The sequence below is a fragment of the Chiloscyllium plagiosum genome, chromosome 28, assembly GCF_004010195.1.
Source record: "Chiloscyllium plagiosum isolate BGI_BamShark_2017 chromosome 28, ASM401019v2, whole genome shotgun sequence".
Taxonomy (NCBI): domain Eukaryota; kingdom Metazoa; phylum Chordata; class Chondrichthyes; order Orectolobiformes; family Hemiscylliidae; genus Chiloscyllium; species Chiloscyllium plagiosum.
Genome location: NC_057737.1, coordinates 35515049 through 35534819, shown reverse-complemented (window position 1 = coordinate 35534819; position 19771 = coordinate 35515049). Strand labels below are relative to the sequence as shown.

Genomic DNA, 19771 nt, shown 5'->3' with positions numbered 1-19771 from the left:
TGACGTCCTCAGTGCTTGGGAGCCTCCTGTGTAGCGCTTCTGTGGTGTTTCCTCCGGTGTTTATAGTGGCCTGTCCCTGCCGCTTCCGGTTGTCAGTTTCAGCTGTCCGCTGTCGTGGCCGGTATATTGGGTCCAGGTCTATGTGTTTGTTGGTGGAGTTTGTGGATGAGTGCCATGGTTCTAGGAATTCCCTGGCTGTTCTTTGTTTCGCTTGCCCTATAATGTGTTGTCCCAGTCAAATTCATGTTGCTTGTTGTCTGCGTGTGTGGCTACTAGGGATAGCTGGTCGTGTCGTTTCGTGGCTAGTTGATGTTCGTGGATGCGGATCGTTAGCTGTCTTCCTGTTTGTCCTATATAGTGTTTTGTGCAGTCCTTTCATGGGATTTTGTACACTACATTAGTTTTGCTCATGCTGGGTATCGGGTCCTTCGTTCTGGAGAGAGGAAGAAAAGGACAACCAACTCCCATTCCTAGACGTGATGGTACAGAGAACACCAAACGGAGAATTCACCACTAAGGTACACAGGAAAGCCACACACACAGACCAAGTCCTGAACTATGAAAGCAACCACCCCAATACACACAAACGAAGTTGCATCAAGACACTATTCAAAAGGGCCACAACACACTGCAGCACACCAGAACTGCAAAAAGAGGAAGAGGAACACCTATACAAGGTATTCGCCAAAAAAAACGGATATCCTCGCAATTTCATCAACAGATGCCTAAGGGAAAGACAACGGAACGAGGACATGCCGCAACCCAAAGGACTAGCCACACTACCATACATCAAGAACATCTCTGAAATAACATCCAGACTACTGCGACCACTAGGACTTATAACAGCACACAAACCAACAGCCACTCTCAGACAACAACTCACCAGAACGAAGGACCCGATACCCAGCATGAGCAAAACTAATGTAGTGTACAAAATCCCATGCAAGGACTGCACAAAACACTACATAGGACAAACATGAAGACAGCTAACGATCCGCATCCATGAACACCGACTAGCCACGAAACGACATGACCAGCTATCCTTAGTATCCACACATGCAGAGGACAAGCAACATGAGTTCGACTGGGACAACACTACTATTATAGGCCAAGCCAAACAGAGAACAGCCAGGGAATTCCTAGAGGCTTGGCACTCATCCATAGATTCAATCAATAAGAACATCAATCTGGACCCAATATACCGACCACTGCAGCGGACAACTGGAACTGACAACCGAAAGCGGCAGATTCAAACCACTACAAATGCCGGAGGAAAGATCACAGAAGCACTTCACAGGAGGCTCCCAAGCACTGAGGATGTCACCTAGACAGGGGACGAAACGTCTGCAACACAAATTCCCAGCTCGGCAAACAGAACTACAACAACGAGCACCCGAGCTACAAATCTTTGCACAAACTTTGAAAATCTTAATAATATCTCTTTTCTTCTTTCAAATGTCATTTACTTGCATTGTTTCTTAGATCGTTAAAACCAGGAATGAGCCCTATGCCTTGTTTCTGAGCTGCTTCCTCCACTTAAATGTCTCCCTTGTGACTCAGTGACCAGAGGTGCCCAAGGTGTACTTGGATTCAATGTTAATATTATTTTAGTATGACTTAATCTATTTTGCATTGTTAGGTATTTCTGTGCAGTCCTTAGGCATATTAAGAGTTGAGGTCAGCGAAACTAATTAGTTTGCTACTTCACACTTAGCTATTCCAACCCATTACAAGAATACCATGTATTGCTGTTTTCTCTTCCTATCTGCTGTAGTGTGTAATTGTACATATTAAATGGCATCTGCAGTAAAACTGTCAATTACTATTCCAACTCAAATTTTATTTCTCAAGTTGCCTCCTTCTTAATTTTTCCTAATTTGAAATCATCCATGAATATAACTTAAGTTGAGTTTCTAAACTAAGTTATTAATGTAAATTAGAAACACCAGTAGTTCCAACACAAACCCTTTAGCTACCCAAGTCAGCACTTAATATCTCTGACATAGAAATTTCTGATCTAACCAATATCATCTGCTTCTATTCTTCAGCCAATTTATTATCCTTTCCCCACGTCACCTTGAATCCTCAATGTACTTAGCTTAAATAAAGCCTTTTTTGTATAACTTTACCAAATGATTTCTACGAGTCTAGGTATCACAGAATGTTGGGTTTTCTACAATTTACTTACAACTACAATTCCTCAAAAATGTTTGGTCAGGCAGATGTTCTTTTGGATCCATATTGTAGTCTGCAGATTCACCCCTTATGGATTAATTCTGGTATCTTCTGATTCTTCTGAATTGAGGTAAGATCTTTAGTTTATTTAATCTTCCTTGTCTTCTGTCTACAGTAATGTCCAGTGACTCCTTCATAATGATCATCAATGCCTCACAAACCTCCTTCCATCCTAATAACTATTTGGGGTAAATTCCATCAATTGTTGTAAATTTCTTCATTTCCTTCCCTTTAATCTGCTGAAAGAGGCTATCCTATGCAAACAAAAACTCATATTTATTAAGTATCTTCAGTGCAGTAATATATTCCAGGGGAATTTACGAAGGATGAGTATTTATATTTAGGTATATTTATGACAAGTTTGGTTTTGAGTAGATGGCACACACCACACACACTCAATAAAACATGTGGCATGGAGAGTGTTGTACACAGCAATTCCATACAAGAGGAATTTGAGATGGTTTGCTTACTCCCAGGCTTTCAGTTGTTTGGAAGCCTTGAGGAGTCTATAGCCGAAAATGTGTTGCTGGAAAAGCGCAGCAGGTCAGGCAGCATCCAAGGAGCAGGAGAATTGACATTTCGGGCATAAGCCCTTCTTCAGGAATCAGGCTTATGCCCGAAACGTCGATTCTCCAGTTCCTTGGATGCTGCCTGACCTGCTGCGCTTTTCCAGCAACACATTTTCAGCTCTGATCTCCAGCATCTGCAGTCCTCACTTTCTCCTTGAGGAGTCTATACCCTATGCAGAGATTAATGTGGTAGATTGCAATGGCAATCCACATTTCATTTTTTTGAGGCAGAGTCTCCTCAATTTTGAGCTGCAAATCTGTTCCATGCTTCTGTTATCTTTGGCCACCAGCTACAGAGAAAAATTGGAGGTCCACTTTGTGCATGAATTCCTGGACCTGGACAAAATAACCAGTATCATGTCTAGGAGCAGCCCAAAGGGGGAATTGTTGGAAACCAATGCTTGTCCATCTTCTGTGGCTCTATCCATGCCATGATGACCCAGGAGAGGGAACAAACATGGTCCATGGACTGACTTTACTCCTTCCATCACCATACGGGCTGGAGTCTGTTAACTCCCCAAAATGTTTATTTTAACCTAAATTAAATTTTCCTTTAAAATTTGACTTTATGTTGCACTGCCTCTCAATTAATTAAGTTTATTTTTAAATTAACTTAATCTTTAAAAGAGTAGATTGAAACCTAGATAAACAGACACTTCCAGTAATAAACTTAGATTATCAATAGCCTCAGAAATTTCACATTGTTACATATATACAGGGTGTTATAAAACCACAGACGCCTACAGATGATATAACAGGCTTCAATGCATTATAAAAGAGGAGACTGGGTATGATATTGCATCTTGTAATGCCCAAAGCATATGCCATATCAGAGTCTTCATTCAGCATTTACCAATGCTGTCTGCACCATGACTTAATTCCACCTCCATGATTTGCTCAAACTCTTGGGTGGCACAGTGGTTAGTACTGTGTGTCACAGCACCAGGAACCTGGGTTTAATCCCATCCTTTGGCGACTGTGTGGAAATTGCACATTCTCCCTGTGTCTGTGTGGGCTTCCACTCACAGTCCAAAGGTGGGCGGGTTAGGTGGATCGGCCATGGGAAATGCAGGTTAACAGGGATGGGTAAAGGGAGAGGGTCTGGATGGGATGTTGTTCAGTCGGTTGGTGTGGACTCAATGGGCCAACTGGCCTGCTTTCACCCTGCAAAGATTCTATGATACCATGTACTCCTGAACATCAGTGCGGCCACAATCCCTACTTCCAAAAGCAATCAGAAGATACACAAGCACTGTTGCCTCACAGCGCCAAAGATCCGAGTTCAATTTCAGCCTCAAGCAATGTTTGTATGGAGTTTGCACATTCTCCCACTGTCTGCGTGGGTTTCCTCCCACAGTCCAAAGATATGCAGGTTAGGTGGATTGACCATGCTAATTTGCCCTGTAGGTGAGTTAGCCATGAGAAGTGCCGGGTTACAGGGATAGGGTAAGGGTATGGGTTTAGGCGAGATGCTCTTTGGAGGGTCAGTGTGGACTCGATGGGCTGAATGGCCTGTTTCTATAGTGTAAGGATTCTATTCTATTCTGAACCCTGAATTACCTGGCTGTTTGCCTCCTGCCATTATAACCAGATTCCATGAATAAGGAGAGTTGCAATATTTGCTTTCTTATAAAGTTTGGAAGAAGATAAATTTCTTAATACTGTTGCAGCTGATTAAATGATGTTCATAATATTTTAAAGATTTTTTACAATATACAAGCTAACTAATTTATAAATAAGGATGCTGCAAAAAGGAAAAAGAATATAAACCCAATAGTTGACCATAATTGATAGATTTAACATAGGAAGACTGTTTGAAATTTAATCTTTATAACAAGCGATTTGAATACAGGAGTAATGACACGTTGCTTAAATTGCATAGGAACTTGTTTAGACTGTGCATGAAGTACTGTGTGCAGCTTTATTTCAGGAAAGATATTATCACAGAGGGAGTACAATGAACATTCAACAGACCTCTTCCAGGGATAGCAATTAAAAATCACACAACACCAGGTTATAGTCAAACAGGTTTATTTCGGTGCTCTGCTCCTTCATCAGGTAGCTGTGGAGCAGGATCATAGGACACAGGTTGACTCAAACTGGGATACAGACAGACTCTAACCTCACACCCTTAAAACATGGTCTGAGTTGAGATGTCACCTTTTTTTATAAAACCTTAAGTTATCTCAAGAATGTGACTGGGAAGTAGTGAATGAACGGAGAGTTGCAACCCATCCTAAAAAATGAAAGACTTAACAGCAATCTAAGTTTATTCAATATATCATTTCATATACATGACACTGAGATCTTTTGCTATAAATTCTGTGTCTTATGATCCTGCTCCACAACTACCTGATGAAGGAGTAGCGCTCTGAAAGCCAATACTTCCAAATAAAGCTGTTGAATTATAACCTGGTGTTGTGTGACTTTTAACTTTTTTCACCCCAGTCCAGCACTGGCACCTCCACATCATGGGATAGCAGGACTATCCTATGAAGAGAGATTGTACAAACTGCACTTGTACTCTCCAGACGTTTGAAATATGAGATGATCTAATTTAAATTTACAAAATACTTGAAGGGATGGGCAGGATAGATGCAGGTAAGATGCATTCTGTAGCTGAGGAGTCTGAAACCAAAGGCACAATTTAAAAATAAGGAGAATGCCAATGTTTTCAAATGGTTTTCATTAAAGGGTCATGAACCTTTGGAATTCTCTACCAAACTTTGAGTATGTTTAAGATCGAGATTGATAGATTTCTGATTACCAATGGCATGAAGACTTATGGAGATAGTGTGGGGGGAAAAAGGCATTGAAGTGATTGATCAGCCATGATTTTATTGAATGGTGGGGTAAGCTCAATTGACTGAATGGCTTATTCCTATATTTCTAGACTATTCCTTTAAATTAAATCTAAAATGCAGGACAAGGGTCAGGTTCAAACTACTAAAAAGCAAAATCAGGATGAGGATGAGAAATTGATGTTTGTACAAACAGTGATCAACAACTAGAACAGACTTCTGATGGAATTAGTCTAGGAACCGCTGCATATTGCAGTAGAGTTGGAAAAAGAGATGTCCAAGGTAGGGTTGTCAGTTTTTCAGATAGAGTTCAATAAGATAGACCCAACATTTTTCAGCATCAGTAATTATATTGTATTGTAAACCACTATTCTAACAGAAGTTTTAGCATCTATATTCCTTGTACTTTCCAAACATGACTTGCACTAGATGATGTATTTACTGAGCTAAGAATGGTGACTTCGCCTCTGTGGGTAGATGAAACATCTCTCTAGAGATGATGAAAGCTGGCTGGACAACATTAAGCTTACAATCTTGAACCCTTGGACGTTGTGACCCATGAATCCTTGCATTAAGATATAAAGGCAGAACGTACAAAATAAATCGCACAAAACTGTGAAGGAGGATGGTGTATGCACCACCTTCAGTTAATAATCTGAAGATACAACAGGCTTAGATGCACTCATGATTTGGAAATGCTAATGATTATATTTCAAGACTGAAAGCTTAATCCACACTGTACAGTACTGTCCAGTCAGTTTACTTCAACAGCAGACCGATCTTTCATCTATGCGTCACACGAATGAACGCAGCCTGCCTGATAAAGTGATTGCAAAGTGGAAATAATCATCTCAAAGTTAGATGATTGTAGTTAAGTAACTAACTGCCATAAGTAAAAGTTCCACTGATCTACCGGTAAGGTGACAAATGAGCCACTAACTTATTGGCAAAAAAAGAGTGCTCCTGGTCTCTGAGAATGAAGGCTTGAGCACCCTCAGTTCTGAGTTACACTCTGCAGTGTTAAGGTTGTGATGATTGTATTGTTTAAGCTGTTGCAAAAGATTGTCAATTAAATGTTTGATTTCCACAAAAAAATCATGGATCTGACTCCTGATCTTCAATGTTATAGAAGAGGCTTTCACTAAGAAGCATATTATCACTGTACAGCTTCCTCTTATACAAGTGTAAGCGAGACTTAAGTATGATTCATCTCAACACAAGTCGATGATTAAGTGTAAGTAGCTGAGAGCAGTTCATTAGTCATGTCCAACAAGGAATAAATGTGAACAGTGCAACTTCTTTTACAGCAATATTTATTCAAGTTGTTACTGGAGAGGATGAGTTTCATTAGATTGGTGAATGCACTATCTAATGCACTACCCATGAAGCTAAAACTTGGTTAGTGCTTGGCCAGGAAACTGTCTGTCCCAAACAATCATTTCCTCTGAAACTGCAGATTTGATTTGGGAGATTTTATGTCTTCATCATTAGCTTCCTATCCTCATTCCCCTGATGGTCTAAATACATAGGCATTGGTTGTTTTCCAAAACCAAACCCATCTTGATAGGGACTGGCAGGGCATCTAATTGAGGGATGCAGCAATGCAGCTGACCCTGAAACATCACTTACTAGCACCCTGCATCTGGCAAGAGAGGCTAAAAAACATATAATAGGAAAATGTTGGCTTACTTTGCCCTAGATCTATGATATTAAGGACAATTGCGGAGTCCTTCACCCTGCCCTGACTGGGATCAGTAAACCTAGTGGAGATCAAGGATTAAATCTCTTCCATGGGCTGTAGGGTTCAGATTCACACCAGGTGATGGCACTCATCCACTGAGCCATCAGTCAGCCTTGCCTCCTGATTTATTTTGTGGCTTATTTGTCTTAATAAGCAGTGTTTTTGACTGAAATGGCAGGAGTTTGTCTTTTTGAAGGACCTGGTTCCACCCTAGAACATCCATGCCTATTTTAATGAAGGAGTTTGTGTTGGCTTTTGAAAACCCATCAAGGTAGCAATTAATAATTGACCATTACAGTATAATTTATTTGGAAGGCTGGCTATCTTTTCAATAGAAGCTTTAAGTCCCTCTTGATCTCACTCTGAAAACTTGGGACTGTTGCAAAGCCATTTAGAGTCAGTTTTCTGATTTCCAGTGTTTTTCCTATTGCTGGCCTGTTTTCCCTAATTTTCCAGTGTTTCTTTCCATTCCCCATGCCTTTCCCATTTCCACGTCCAGGCCAGTTCCACACTCATTTGGCCTGCAGTTTTCTTGGTGTTTCAGATCTTTCATTGATGTTGAAATCCACAAACCCTGTAAAAAGATGTGAAGGTGAGAGCTTGAACTTTAAAGAAGCAATGCTCCTCTGGACTACACAAACTTAAAAACAGAGGGCAGAAAGCTTGTGTTGCCAAAATGCTTGGGCCAATGTTGACATAAATATCTTGGCTAGTGGCAATTAGTGTTCGCACAACTGGGAATCCCCAGCAATGTAATAAGAATACAAACTCTTAATCCAGCAGGATAGATAGACAACTGCTATTTACCTGGAGATAAAAAAAATTCCATCTATTCTCAGCAAAGCATTATGGGATTCATAAATCATGTCTAAAATCATTCCAAATTATGGACAACACCTAATATTTATTGCAGTTATAAATTATAGGTTTGCCTTCCTATTTTAAGTGCTTTAATTAGTGGGATTAATAAAATGGATGCATTTATTTCCAGTGAAAGGTGTGATTGTTGGATTCTGAAGTTAGTGATTTGGATGGGCTGAGCTCCAAGCCACAAAGCCTTGGGCCTAGGACCTGTCTCCATGCCTCTTGGCAGGGCAAAAGACTGTGAACATCTTAAATCCCTGAAGAAACTGGCAAACACCACGTGCTACAATCCTTCAGGATTCTGGCCATGCATTTGTTGCTTAATCTTCTGCAACATTTCTTGCATCCGCCGCAACTGGAAAACAAAAGAATGAAAATGATTTCGCACAGAGCTATAAGTGTCTTCTTAATCATTCCCCACATCCTTTGCGGGTTGCTACTGGGTCCTTTGCAGCTTGCCAATAACTCTCTGCAGCTACACCCAAATGGAACACAGGGGGACATCAGGGTTGAGGATAAGGTCAGAGCTGGCCACGATGCCCTATGTGCATTTTCTACAGGTGTCACATAATGCTCGGACTCTTGGCTGATTTCCTCCTACTTGTTAACTCTATGACCAGCTGTAACATTTCACTATTAAGAGATTTATATAGTACCTTTCCTCCCTCTGCAATGGTGATCGAAGAAAGGTTAGAAAGGATGAGGCAGGTCAAGATTAATGAAAATCACAACAAATAAATTTTCTGGTGAGCTGCCCACTCCTCCTCCTTCCAAGTCTCTTGAACCAACTGTCCTCTCCTAACTGGATTCATTCAGCGGTAATTAAAACACTTCAGTTTAAGAAATGACTTTACAATGCATTTGTTGTATTCATATTTAAATAGAATATGCAAGGAAGTGAATATGCTAATTGATAGGTTAACCATCATCAGATTCAAGTCTTAAGTGAAACTGTACAGAAGATGAAGTATTAACCTCTGCTGACCAGTTTGATTGATTGTTGCCAATTCCTCCAGTTCTCTGATATGGAGACCTTCTATGTTGCCTTGGATTGGACCCTGCTAGGGCACATACCTCCAAACGATTGGCATTGTGATAGAGGTCCACAGATTTGCAGCAAAGTAGGATGACAACATAAAAGTCGTCTGTAATACCACAGGGCTTACTGTTTATATGTAGGAATCTTGAACTGCAATGAGTGGATGATATCAGTAGTGACAAGGTCCTCTTACGAATGAACCCTTAGATCATGCTGGTTTTTGTTTCATTAGTCTCTCAGTGAGAGGTAGCAATAGCCTTGGAAATCTACATTGCCCTCCTAATTGATCCTGGCCCAGAAAAATAACTTGTAATCACAGCAGTGTTCGTCAAACACAATAAAGCACTGCTCTAATTGTGACTGCAATTCTGTCTTTGCTCATTAAATATCTTACTGTCATAGTAGGAGATGCATACTTACACCAGAGAACTGTGATGAGTTAGTATAAAGTTAATTTGCGCATTTACCTCATTAACAATGATTTAGTCCCTGTAATCTTCAACGCACTAAATTATAAATTTAATTGTCCTCAGTCCTACAGGGACCCAACACAAAAAAAGGTTAATTCAAATTGCATATTTCTTACCTCTTCATCCTTCTCCCGAATTATTTTCTCTGTCTCGTTATCTGTCAATCCCGATATAAGGGGAATCGGAAAATCTGTGCCACTCTCCCTTGTCAGTTTGCTGAAAGTAATTGTAGGGATATTTACGTACACTTTCCATTTGATATGCATTGCGTACATGACATATTACAGGAACGGCCTTCGTGTGAAAATCACTGCGGACAGTCGGATAATTAGTGACATGCTTTGAAGGCGCATCAACATCATTATGAAGATCCTAGAACAAACACTTGCCAGGTGTACCTTGAAATAATGTTCTCTATTCACGATATTTAAAAGGAATCAAAGAATTGGTTGGCAAAGCAACTGAAAAATAAGAGTTCTTCAAAAAGGTGGTGGTTAGGTACATGACAGACATATTTCCAAAAGGACGAGAGAATGGTCATTCAAATCGAGCAGTTTTAGGACAAGAAATGACTGAGATGAAAATGAAATGTAAAAAGAATGATAATGTAAGGTTAATAATCGTCGAGAGTCAAGCTGAACGCAGAAAATACTGAGGAGTCTATAAAAAAGGATAAGAAAGATAGAGATTGTTTGCTTGAGAATAGATTAGCAGCTAACGTAAAGGGAAATCCAAATATATTTTTTAAAGACATAAGTAACACACGATAACTAACACATAATAGTGTAGTCACTTTAGGCTGAAGTCCTAATTGAGTATTATGTTCTGATGTGAGAATTGGTTGCTGCCAATGTGCTGGTAAAGAAACAGGCAGCAGAGATACTGGAGAGGTTAATAATGAAGTGCTAGTTAAAAGCTTTACTGCATTTAAAATCAGAAAAGTCACCCATTTTGAATAGAGTGATGCATTGATCATTATTGATGAAATTAAACATTTAACCTGTTGAGGTTCTGTCACAACTTTCAAATCCTTGCTGGATAGGAATTGAAGATAAAATCACAGAATCCCCACAGCAGCCTATTCGGCCCATAAAGTCCATACCCACCCTCTAAAGAGCATCCCAGCCAAATCCACCTCCTTCTGTATCTCTACAAACCTGCATTTCCCAAAGCCAAATCTACCTAGCCTGCATTTGTTTGGACTGTGGGAGCACCTGGAAGAAACCCATACAGAGATGGGAGAATGCACAAACTCCGTACAGACAGTCACTTGAGGGTGGAACCAAACCCAGGTCTCTCATACTGTGAGGCAGCAGTGCTAACCACTGAGCCACCGTGTTTGAGACAAAAAAAACTGCAGATGCTGGAATCCAAGGTAGACAAGCAGGAGGCTGGAAGAACACAGCAAGCAAGCCAGGCAACATCAGGAGGTGGAGAGGTCAACATTGCTGGCGTAACCCTTCGTCAGGACCAGGGGTGGGTGTAGGAAGAGCTGCAAATAAAGGAGGTGATGCAGGCAGGGTGGTGAGGTGGGGATAAGTGAAGATAGGTAGAGGGTACAACTTGGTTAGTCAATAGGAGGAATGAATCTGATAGGTGGCCGAGAGGAATGGGAGGGAGGTGTAGGGGCTGGGAATGGATTCATATTGTTTTGGGCAGGCAAGCAAAAATGGTCAATCTTTCATGTAATTTGTAACAAAATGCTGAAGCATGATCTGTATAATCCCACTTAACATCCCAAAGTCTTTTTAAGCACCTACAGTGTTCAGGGAGGCTCACAGTTTTTACACCACAAACTCCTTTTCAATCAAGGTCTTTGATGGTAGGAATGCTATCAAGTCAATGGATCTTATCTGCAAAAAAAACAGAAGAACTCCGGGTGCTAGAAATCAGAAACAAAGACAGAAATTGCAGGAAAAACTCAGCAGGTCTGGCAGCATCTGCAGGGAAAAAAAATTAATTTCAGGAATACATGGATATGTACTCCAATGTGCCTCTACTTTTTCATACTGTGCAGAATTCTACTACTTATTGACTATTTGCTTGCCTTGATTTTCATCCTCAGGTATATTACATCACACATCCCTGGATTGACTTTTATTTACCATAAGTCTGCTTTCTGATTAGTCCATTGATGTCTTCCTGCAACCTATAGATTTCTTCTACATTATAAATAACAGTCAATTTTTGGATCATCTGGTAACACCTTAATTATGCTCATTTTTAATTCTAAATCATGGTTCAAAGGACAAAAATCAATGGGCCTAGTACTCAGCCCATGTGGATCTCCATTGTGAACAGCATTAAAGTCACAAAACTGCATTGACCACTGAGCCAATTCTGCATCCAACTTGCCACATGAACTTTGGAGCTCCAAAGCAATCAGCTTTCTAACCAGTCTGCCATGTACCATCTCACAATTGTTGCTGAAATCCATCAAGACTACATCAATGTGTTATCCCCATCAACCCTCCTTGTCACCTCTTTATAAAACTCAACAAATGACCTTAAACAAATTCATGCTGGTGAGCTTTAATCAATTAATGTCCTTATCTCAGCTAAAACGGCACGGTAGTTCAGTGGTTAGCACTGCTGCCTCACAGCACCAGGGTCCCAGGTTTGATTCCAGCCTCGGGTGACTCTCTGTGTGGAGTTTGCACATTCTCCCCGTGTCTGTGCGGGTTACCGCCCACAGTCCAAAGATTTGCAGGCCAGGTGAATTGGCTATGCTAAATTGCCCATACTGTTAGACGCATTAGTCAAAGGAGAAAGTGAGGTCTGCAGATGCTGGAGATCAGAGCTGAAAATGTGTTGCTGGAAAAGCGCAGCAGGTCAGGCAGCATCCAGGGAACAGGAGAATCGACGTTTCGGGCATAAGCCCGAAGAAGGGCTTATGTCCGAAACGTCGATTCTCCTGTTCCCTGGATGCTGCCTGACCTGCTGCGCTTTTCCAGCAACACATTTTCAGCATTAGTCAAAGGGAAGTGAGTCTGGGTGGGTTACTCTTCGGAGGGTTGGTGTGGACTGGTTGGGCCAAAGGGCCAGTTTCCACGCTGTAGGGAATCTAATCTAATCTAATCAAAATCAACTGGCCCCAGCTTTCCACCATGAAATGTTAGTTAGACATGGTTTGTCTGTCACAAAAACAATTTGTTGTCACTTATTAACCCATATTCTAATAAATGACAATTAATTTGTTTCAGAATATTGGCCTGGATTTTCAGCAAGCCAGGATGACACAGGAACACTTTAAAAATGGCAAGCATGTCCTGATTCTTGAATTCCACGCCTCATTCCCAGGCTTTCCAATTTTCACCGTGCAATATTCAGATATTAGTGTTTGGGACATTTATTCAATTGACCAGTGATTAATTTTACAAATAAAAGGCCTTTCAAATTGAATAAATTGTTAACATATTCTCCCATTGACAATTTAGCTGCAGTAAATCTGTATTGCCCATCCAAAGATTCTTTAACAATGTTGCTACATGTGTGATCACAGAAAACTGGGTTAGTAGCAGTGGCTGGGGGCAAATGGTCTCCAGCAGGCAGGTTATCAACTTGAAACGGGAAATTCCCGCCGGCTCAGTGAGCTATTGTGTGGCTATAACTGAGGCCACTAGATGGCACAGTATTCTTTTGTTCACACAACCATCTCCACTTTCAGTCTTGGAGTTGATCAGATCTTTCACAAGAATGATTCCGAATGTCTTTTGACACTTATTTTGCTGTTGTGCATTCCAATTTTAAAAACTTTTCTTTATATTCATACTCAAAGTGCCCTGATGCAAAATATTAACAAACATTTAAACTGTGTGTGTCTGTTATTCTACCTTTTTTATGTTCCACATTTTCATTTCCCCCGTATCTGGTGTTAGGGTTGTCCATGGCTGAAGCAGCATTAAATGGCTAAAAGTGAATCTCAGCTGATATAAAATGGCTGGGGAAGATTGTTTTAGCTAAAACAGCATTTTGCCTAATTTGATATTTCAAGTTAAACTGCAAGCTAGAACAATTTACACATTTATAGAAGGTGCATATCCAAGGTGTTGAGATTAAAATAATACACAAAGGATCTTGTGAAATGCAGACAATGGACTTTTTTAAAGCAGTAGCAAGTGCAGCTGCTTGTTCAGAGATGGTTTGATGGGGAACATTATTGAGAAAGGCTGATAGAAGCTTCCATCCCAGGGTGGTCCAAAATCTGAGATTCATCATGGTATAGGAAAGTAGGATCTGAGCCACAGGTTGTATTTAGTTAAAAAATTGCATTTTAAGTATTCAGGCATTAAGGGTTTTAAATGCATTCCAATAGGTATTCAGATTGGAGTCCCCTTGCTGTTGGCATAGTAACAACTGATGCAGGAACTAAAGCCTGGAATGTGGCTGAATAAGACATATTGTGAAGGCCCAAGGATAAGTGATAAAGGGATCTGGTAAACATCATGTGATCATGGGAGTCTCAGAAATATCCATCAACTGATCACACAATCACATGATTAACCTGATGGGATATGTACGAAATCAATTGCTAATGAGATTGGTTTGTAACAACCATAGGCAGGCTAAAAATATAAAAAGCGGACGTTTCCCTTTATTCTGTGAAGAGGCTTCTGGATCTTGAGGTGTTTTCTTCCCACTGCTATGAAATAATAAAGTCCTTTGACAGAAAATTGCACCCATGATTCATTTAGTCATTCCACCCTTTTATCCAGCTCCATTTTAAGTTCATAATATAACTGGAAAACACTAAGCAACAGGAGAGGCTGCAGGCTCTTGCCTATTGAACCAAGCCTAAATCAATCCATTTTCTACCATGTCTTAATGAAATCTTCTGGTTTCATTTTTCAGTCCTATTGCACTGGTATTTCCACATTTGTTTTGGACATTCTTCTGAATTCCTATTGTCTTGTGGTCTGTACACAGCATCACTCATGAGAGTCTGCGACTTTGTTCAGGTTCAACTTATAGTGAAGATTATACTGTATTCTTTGTACCTAGTCTTTTGCTCGTATTTCTGCTCCAATTTTCCAATAATATGGGAAAAGTTTTCCTTCCTATGCACACTTGCCTAACCTTGCAATTCACGAGCAATTGACTAGGAGATGGACAAAACTGGAACTTTGACTGTTTCACACACCTTAACTGCTGTGGCTAGGTTTCTGACTGTACTGTGATTTTCCCACAAACCCATCGGATTGAATGAAGTGAGGTTTGGAGTTAATTACTCCTGTTCTTCATTATCCTGTGCGTGTGCTAGAATTAGAATCTAGCAAACTGTGCACGGTTATCATATTTTACCAGAAACTCTGCAGTGTAAGTATTGATCTCATTGCATGGGCCAGAAACCTGTTGGTTATACATTTTCAATTCATGGGACACGGAGATCAGTTTTGGGGAAACTGGAAGCGAGACTGTTGGTGAGAATTTCACCTGAGCAGTCTGAGACAAGTGTTCTGACAAACCATGTAGCTGGGGCAGCAGAAAGGACTTTAAACTAAAGAGTAGCAGGAAAGGGTCATGTGAGAAGAGATGTGTTAAAACTAAGGGAAGTAACATGTCATAGAGCAGGGTTACATTGAGATTGATAACCAAAATGTGTTGGGAAGGGATGGAGAGTTCAAAAGTGATAAAAGGAGGGAATTCAAAGCAGTTTGCCTGAATGAAAAAGGTAAATTCACTAGTTGGTTAGCTCAGTTGGCTGGACAGTTGTTTGTGATGCAGCATAATGCCAACAGAGCGGGCTCAATTCCCACACAGGCTGAGGTTACCATGAAGGTTGCTACTTCTCAAGCTCTTCCCTTACGTGAGGTGTGGTGACCCTCAGATTAAATTAACACTAGTCTATCATTTTAAAGAGACTCTATGGTCCTTTGGGACTATGACAACTTTACTTGACTTGTCTAAAAGCAGCAGTACCTATAACAAAGTAGATGTATGGTAGTACACTTAGAAATAAGTAATGTATTACCTACTAGCCATTACAGAGACATGGTTACAGGGTAATCCAAACAGAGACTCGAAATTGAAGGATACAAGACATTGTGAAAAGATAAACTGGGAAAAGGTAGTGGGTAGCATTGTTACTAAAGGATGTCATTATTAGATGATTGAGAGATGGCCCCAGCACAAAGATTGAGATATTGAATTTTTTTGGGCAGAAATAGGAAATTGGAAAAGTTAGAAGTCACTTTTACAAGTTGTTTATAAGCCCCCTAACAGTAGTTGCAATGTACAATAAAGTATAGGTAATATAAACGGAGCACATAATCATGAGTGGAAAATGGCCTTAAAAATGAGTATGTGGAGTGTATTTATTCCAGAGATAGGCAGCAGGTTATTTTAGACCAGGTCATGAGCAAATGAAATGAAATCAATCAATAACAAGTAAAGGAGCTTCTCAGTGACAATAATCACAACATGATAGAATTTCACATTCAGTTTGAAGGGGACAAATGTGGGTCGGAGACGAGTGTTTTAAACCTGAATAAAAGTAATTCTAAGGACATGAAGGCAGAATGAACTAGAGTGAACAGAGAAACCAAGTCAAAAGGCAAGTCAGTAGCAAAGTACTGCAAACTTTAATAACTTTCAGTAAAATATTTAACCTCGTGAGAAAGAAACACTCTTTGAGAAGGATGCACTCGTGGATGAAGATGGAAGCAAAGGTTAGTAATAATTTGAAAACAAAAAACCTAAAGAAATCTACGAGGTTATTTGTAGCTTAGAAGGTTAGTCAGATTTTAAAGACCAGGAAAAATTATAAGTTAAATATGAAGGACATGGAGTAGGAGAAAAAGCTAGCTAGTAGTATAAACATATTCAAATACTTGTAAAGGCCTTTGTATAACTGAAAAAAAAAAGAGTAACTAGAGTTAGAGCTGGCCCTCTAAAGTGTATCTGAGGAACTTATAATGGGAGACAAAGAAATGGTTGGATAGTAAAAGATGTAATATCTCAAAGACACTAAACATCAAGAGGTGAATGGGAGAGGTGATGCAAAGGGGTACAGTCTGGTTTAATGAGTGGGCACAAAATTCAACAGATAGAATATAATATAAGAAAAGAAAAACTTGTCCATATTGACAGGGAAAGAAGAAAAAACTGTCTAATATTTAAGTGGAGAGAGATTGCAGAACTCTGGTCCATGAATCACACGTACTCAATATGTATACTCAGCAAGGGATTAGGAAGCAAAATGGAATGTTGGCATTTATTGCAAGGGGAATGGAAGATAGAAGTAGGGAGGTTTTACTGTGGCTGTATAAGGCCTTGGTGAGACTAATCTAGAACACTGTACAGTTTTGTCCCTATTATTTGAAAAAGGATATAATCACATTACAAGTAGTTCGGAGAAGGTTCATTTGACTCATTCCTGGGACCAGGGACTTATATTGTGGAGAAAGGTTGAATAGGTTTGGGCCATACTTACTGGAGTTTGGAAAAACATGAGATAAGTTTTTTGAGAAATATTTAAGTTTCTGCGGTAACTTAATAGGACTGATGCCAGGAGGATGTTTATGGGGAAGATAGAACTGGTGGACACTATTTAAGGAGAAGAGCTTTCCCTTTTAAGACTGAAAGGAAGAGAGTTGCTTTATCTGAGTATCATTAGCATGTGGAATTGTCTTCTGCAGAAGGCAATGGAGAGTCATTGAATTTATTCAAGGCAGAGACAGATAGGTTTTTGCTCGACAATAAGTCAAGGGGTTAGAATACAAAAAATGGAGTTGAGACCACAATCAGATCTGCCCTGATCTTGTTGAATGGCAGAAGGTTGAAGGGCTGAATGGCCTGTGTAATCTGTGCCTAGAACTGATTCCCATCTGCCCAGTGCAAATACATGATCAATGTAAACTAGTGACTAGACAGATTCAGTATGTAATTTACATCTGTACAAATTGTGGAGTATACATGTTGACATTATTTGCACAATATCCTGAGTCAGTTTTGACCTACATCATGTCACATTGTCACAATGTTTTGATTGTAAATGTCCTTCATTTCTCAGTTAAACTCAGGATGTACTTTATATAGTCACTATTACGACCTTCCTATTGGCTTTTGGGATCACTTTAAAGTGATGGGTGATGGCCACAGCACTGAAAATCAAAATCTAACCAAACAGTGTGGTAAACGGGTACTATAACATTAAGCTTGACTTCAGAAACCTGACAAGTTCATTATTTGGCAAAATTAATTGGCAAATTAATTATTTGGCAGAGAAAGGCCTTTAATTTGTAATGCATCCTCAGGACATTACCAAGTGTTTTATAGCCAATGAACTCTTTCTGTAATATATTTACAATTGTTAGTGGCCCAAACAAGGCAGTTGGACTCCGCACTGAAAAATGTGTTGCTGGAAAAGCGCAGCAGGTCAGGCAGCATCCAGGGAGCAGGAGACTTAATGTTTCAGGCACAAGCCCTTCTTCAGGAATCTGAAGAAGGGCTTATGCCCGAAACGTCGATTCTCCTGCTCCTTGGACGCTGCCTGACCTGCTGCGCTTTTCCAGCAACACATTTTTCAGCTCTGATCTCCAGCATCGGCAGTCATCACTTTCTCCTAGTTTGACTCTGCACAGCAGGATCCCAGTGAATGATCTATTTAATCTCATCACTGACCAAGGGAGGAATCTGACTCGAACTTCAGTGCTATTCCTCAGAAAAACACAGTCTGTTTGCCTTTTTGCTAAGTATTAACTTCACTCGATTGAAGGTATGTCGCTTCTTCCTTTGGGCAATCTTTCAGCCACTCCGGTACCTCTGTTAGAGTTTGATGTGATGTCAGGGTGAGATCACATGAAGCAGCCTTGTGTTAATTGTGTCTTGCTTACTGCTGGAGCTTTTTCTTTCTTATTTCACTCACAGAATATGAGCATCACTGGCTAGGCCAGCATTTATTGCCCATCCCTAATTGTCCAGAGGGCAGTTAAGACTCAATCACATTGCTGTGGGTCTGGAGTCACATGTAGGCCAGACCAGCTAAGGATGGCATTTTCTTTCTTAAAGGACATTAAGCAAACCGGATGGGTTTTTCCGACAATTGACAATGGTTTCATTTCATCATTTAGACTTTTATTTCCCGATTTTTACTGAATTCAAATTCCATCATCAATCAAGGCACGATTCAAACCAAAGTCCCCAGAACATTACTTGTCTCTCTGGCTTAGCAGTTCAGTGATAATACCATTAGGCCATTGCCTCTCTTTACAGTAGTTATCAGGATAAAGCTGAGTAGTGGTGGAGATAGACTTCCAAATGCGCAAAGAATCATATGGGAGACACCTGAAAAAGACTTGGCTGAGGCATGAGTGGGAGTGGGGGAGTCGGGGTGGGGTGGGAAAGGTGGTTGGGAAAGTTTGCAGAAGGTCTTCATTTTGAGAGAAGTATGCAGAAACAGGAGGACAATTCCATTCCTGGACCATCTCCTTATATATTTCAATCAACACCTTGTCTGCAATTTGATTGCTTAATGAGATCCCACACTTGCCAACAGTGAGCTGGGGTTAAAGAGGCTGAATTATAACCAGCAGAGTTGCAGGGACAGCAACACTGGCAATAATAACTTGCATAATGCCGAGAAGCTTTCAATAGACAATAGACAATAGGTGCAGGAGTAGGCCATTCTGCCCTTCGAGCCTGCATCACCATTCAATATGATCATGGCTGATCAGCATTAATCAGTATCCTGTTCTTGCCTAATCTCCATAACCCTTGATTCCATTATCCTTTAGAGCTCTATCCAACTCTTTCTTAAATGAATCCAGAGACTGGGCCTCCACTGCCCTCTGGGGCAGAGCATTCCACACAGCCACCACTCTCTGGGTGAAGAGGTTTCTCCTCATCTCTGTCCTAAATGGTCATCATCGGGCCCCGGGGACTTATCAACCTTCAGACCTAACAGTCTGTCCAACACCAATTCCTGGCAAATATAAATTCCCTTCAGTTCAGGTCCTTCAGCCACTGTTACCTCAGGGACATTGCTTGTGTCTTCCCCAGTGAGCACAGATCTGAAGTACCAATTCAATTCTTCTGCCATTTCTTTGCTCCCC

At 40.4% G+C, this 19771-nt stretch overlaps 1 protein-coding gene across 12 annotated transcripts in view; it reads right to left on the bottom strand.

Moving 5' to 3' along the window:
* Positions 1-5241: 5241 nt before the first annotated feature.
* Positions 5242-19771, bottom strand: part of LOC122564112 (septin-4-like) — a 125833-nt gene continuing 111303 nt past the window's right edge. For all 12 annotated transcript variants that reach the window (XM_043718685.1, XM_043718686.1, XM_043718690.1 and 9 more), the window contains 2 exons: positions 9836-9935; positions 5242-8565 (listed from right to left, as the gene is read on the bottom strand). In XM_043718685.1, coding sequence (XP_043574620.1) covers positions 8494-8565; positions 9836-9935 — 172 coding nt within the window. In that variant the 3' untranslated portion in view covers positions 5242-8493. The remainder of the gene's footprint in view (positions 8566-9835; positions 9936-19771) is intronic.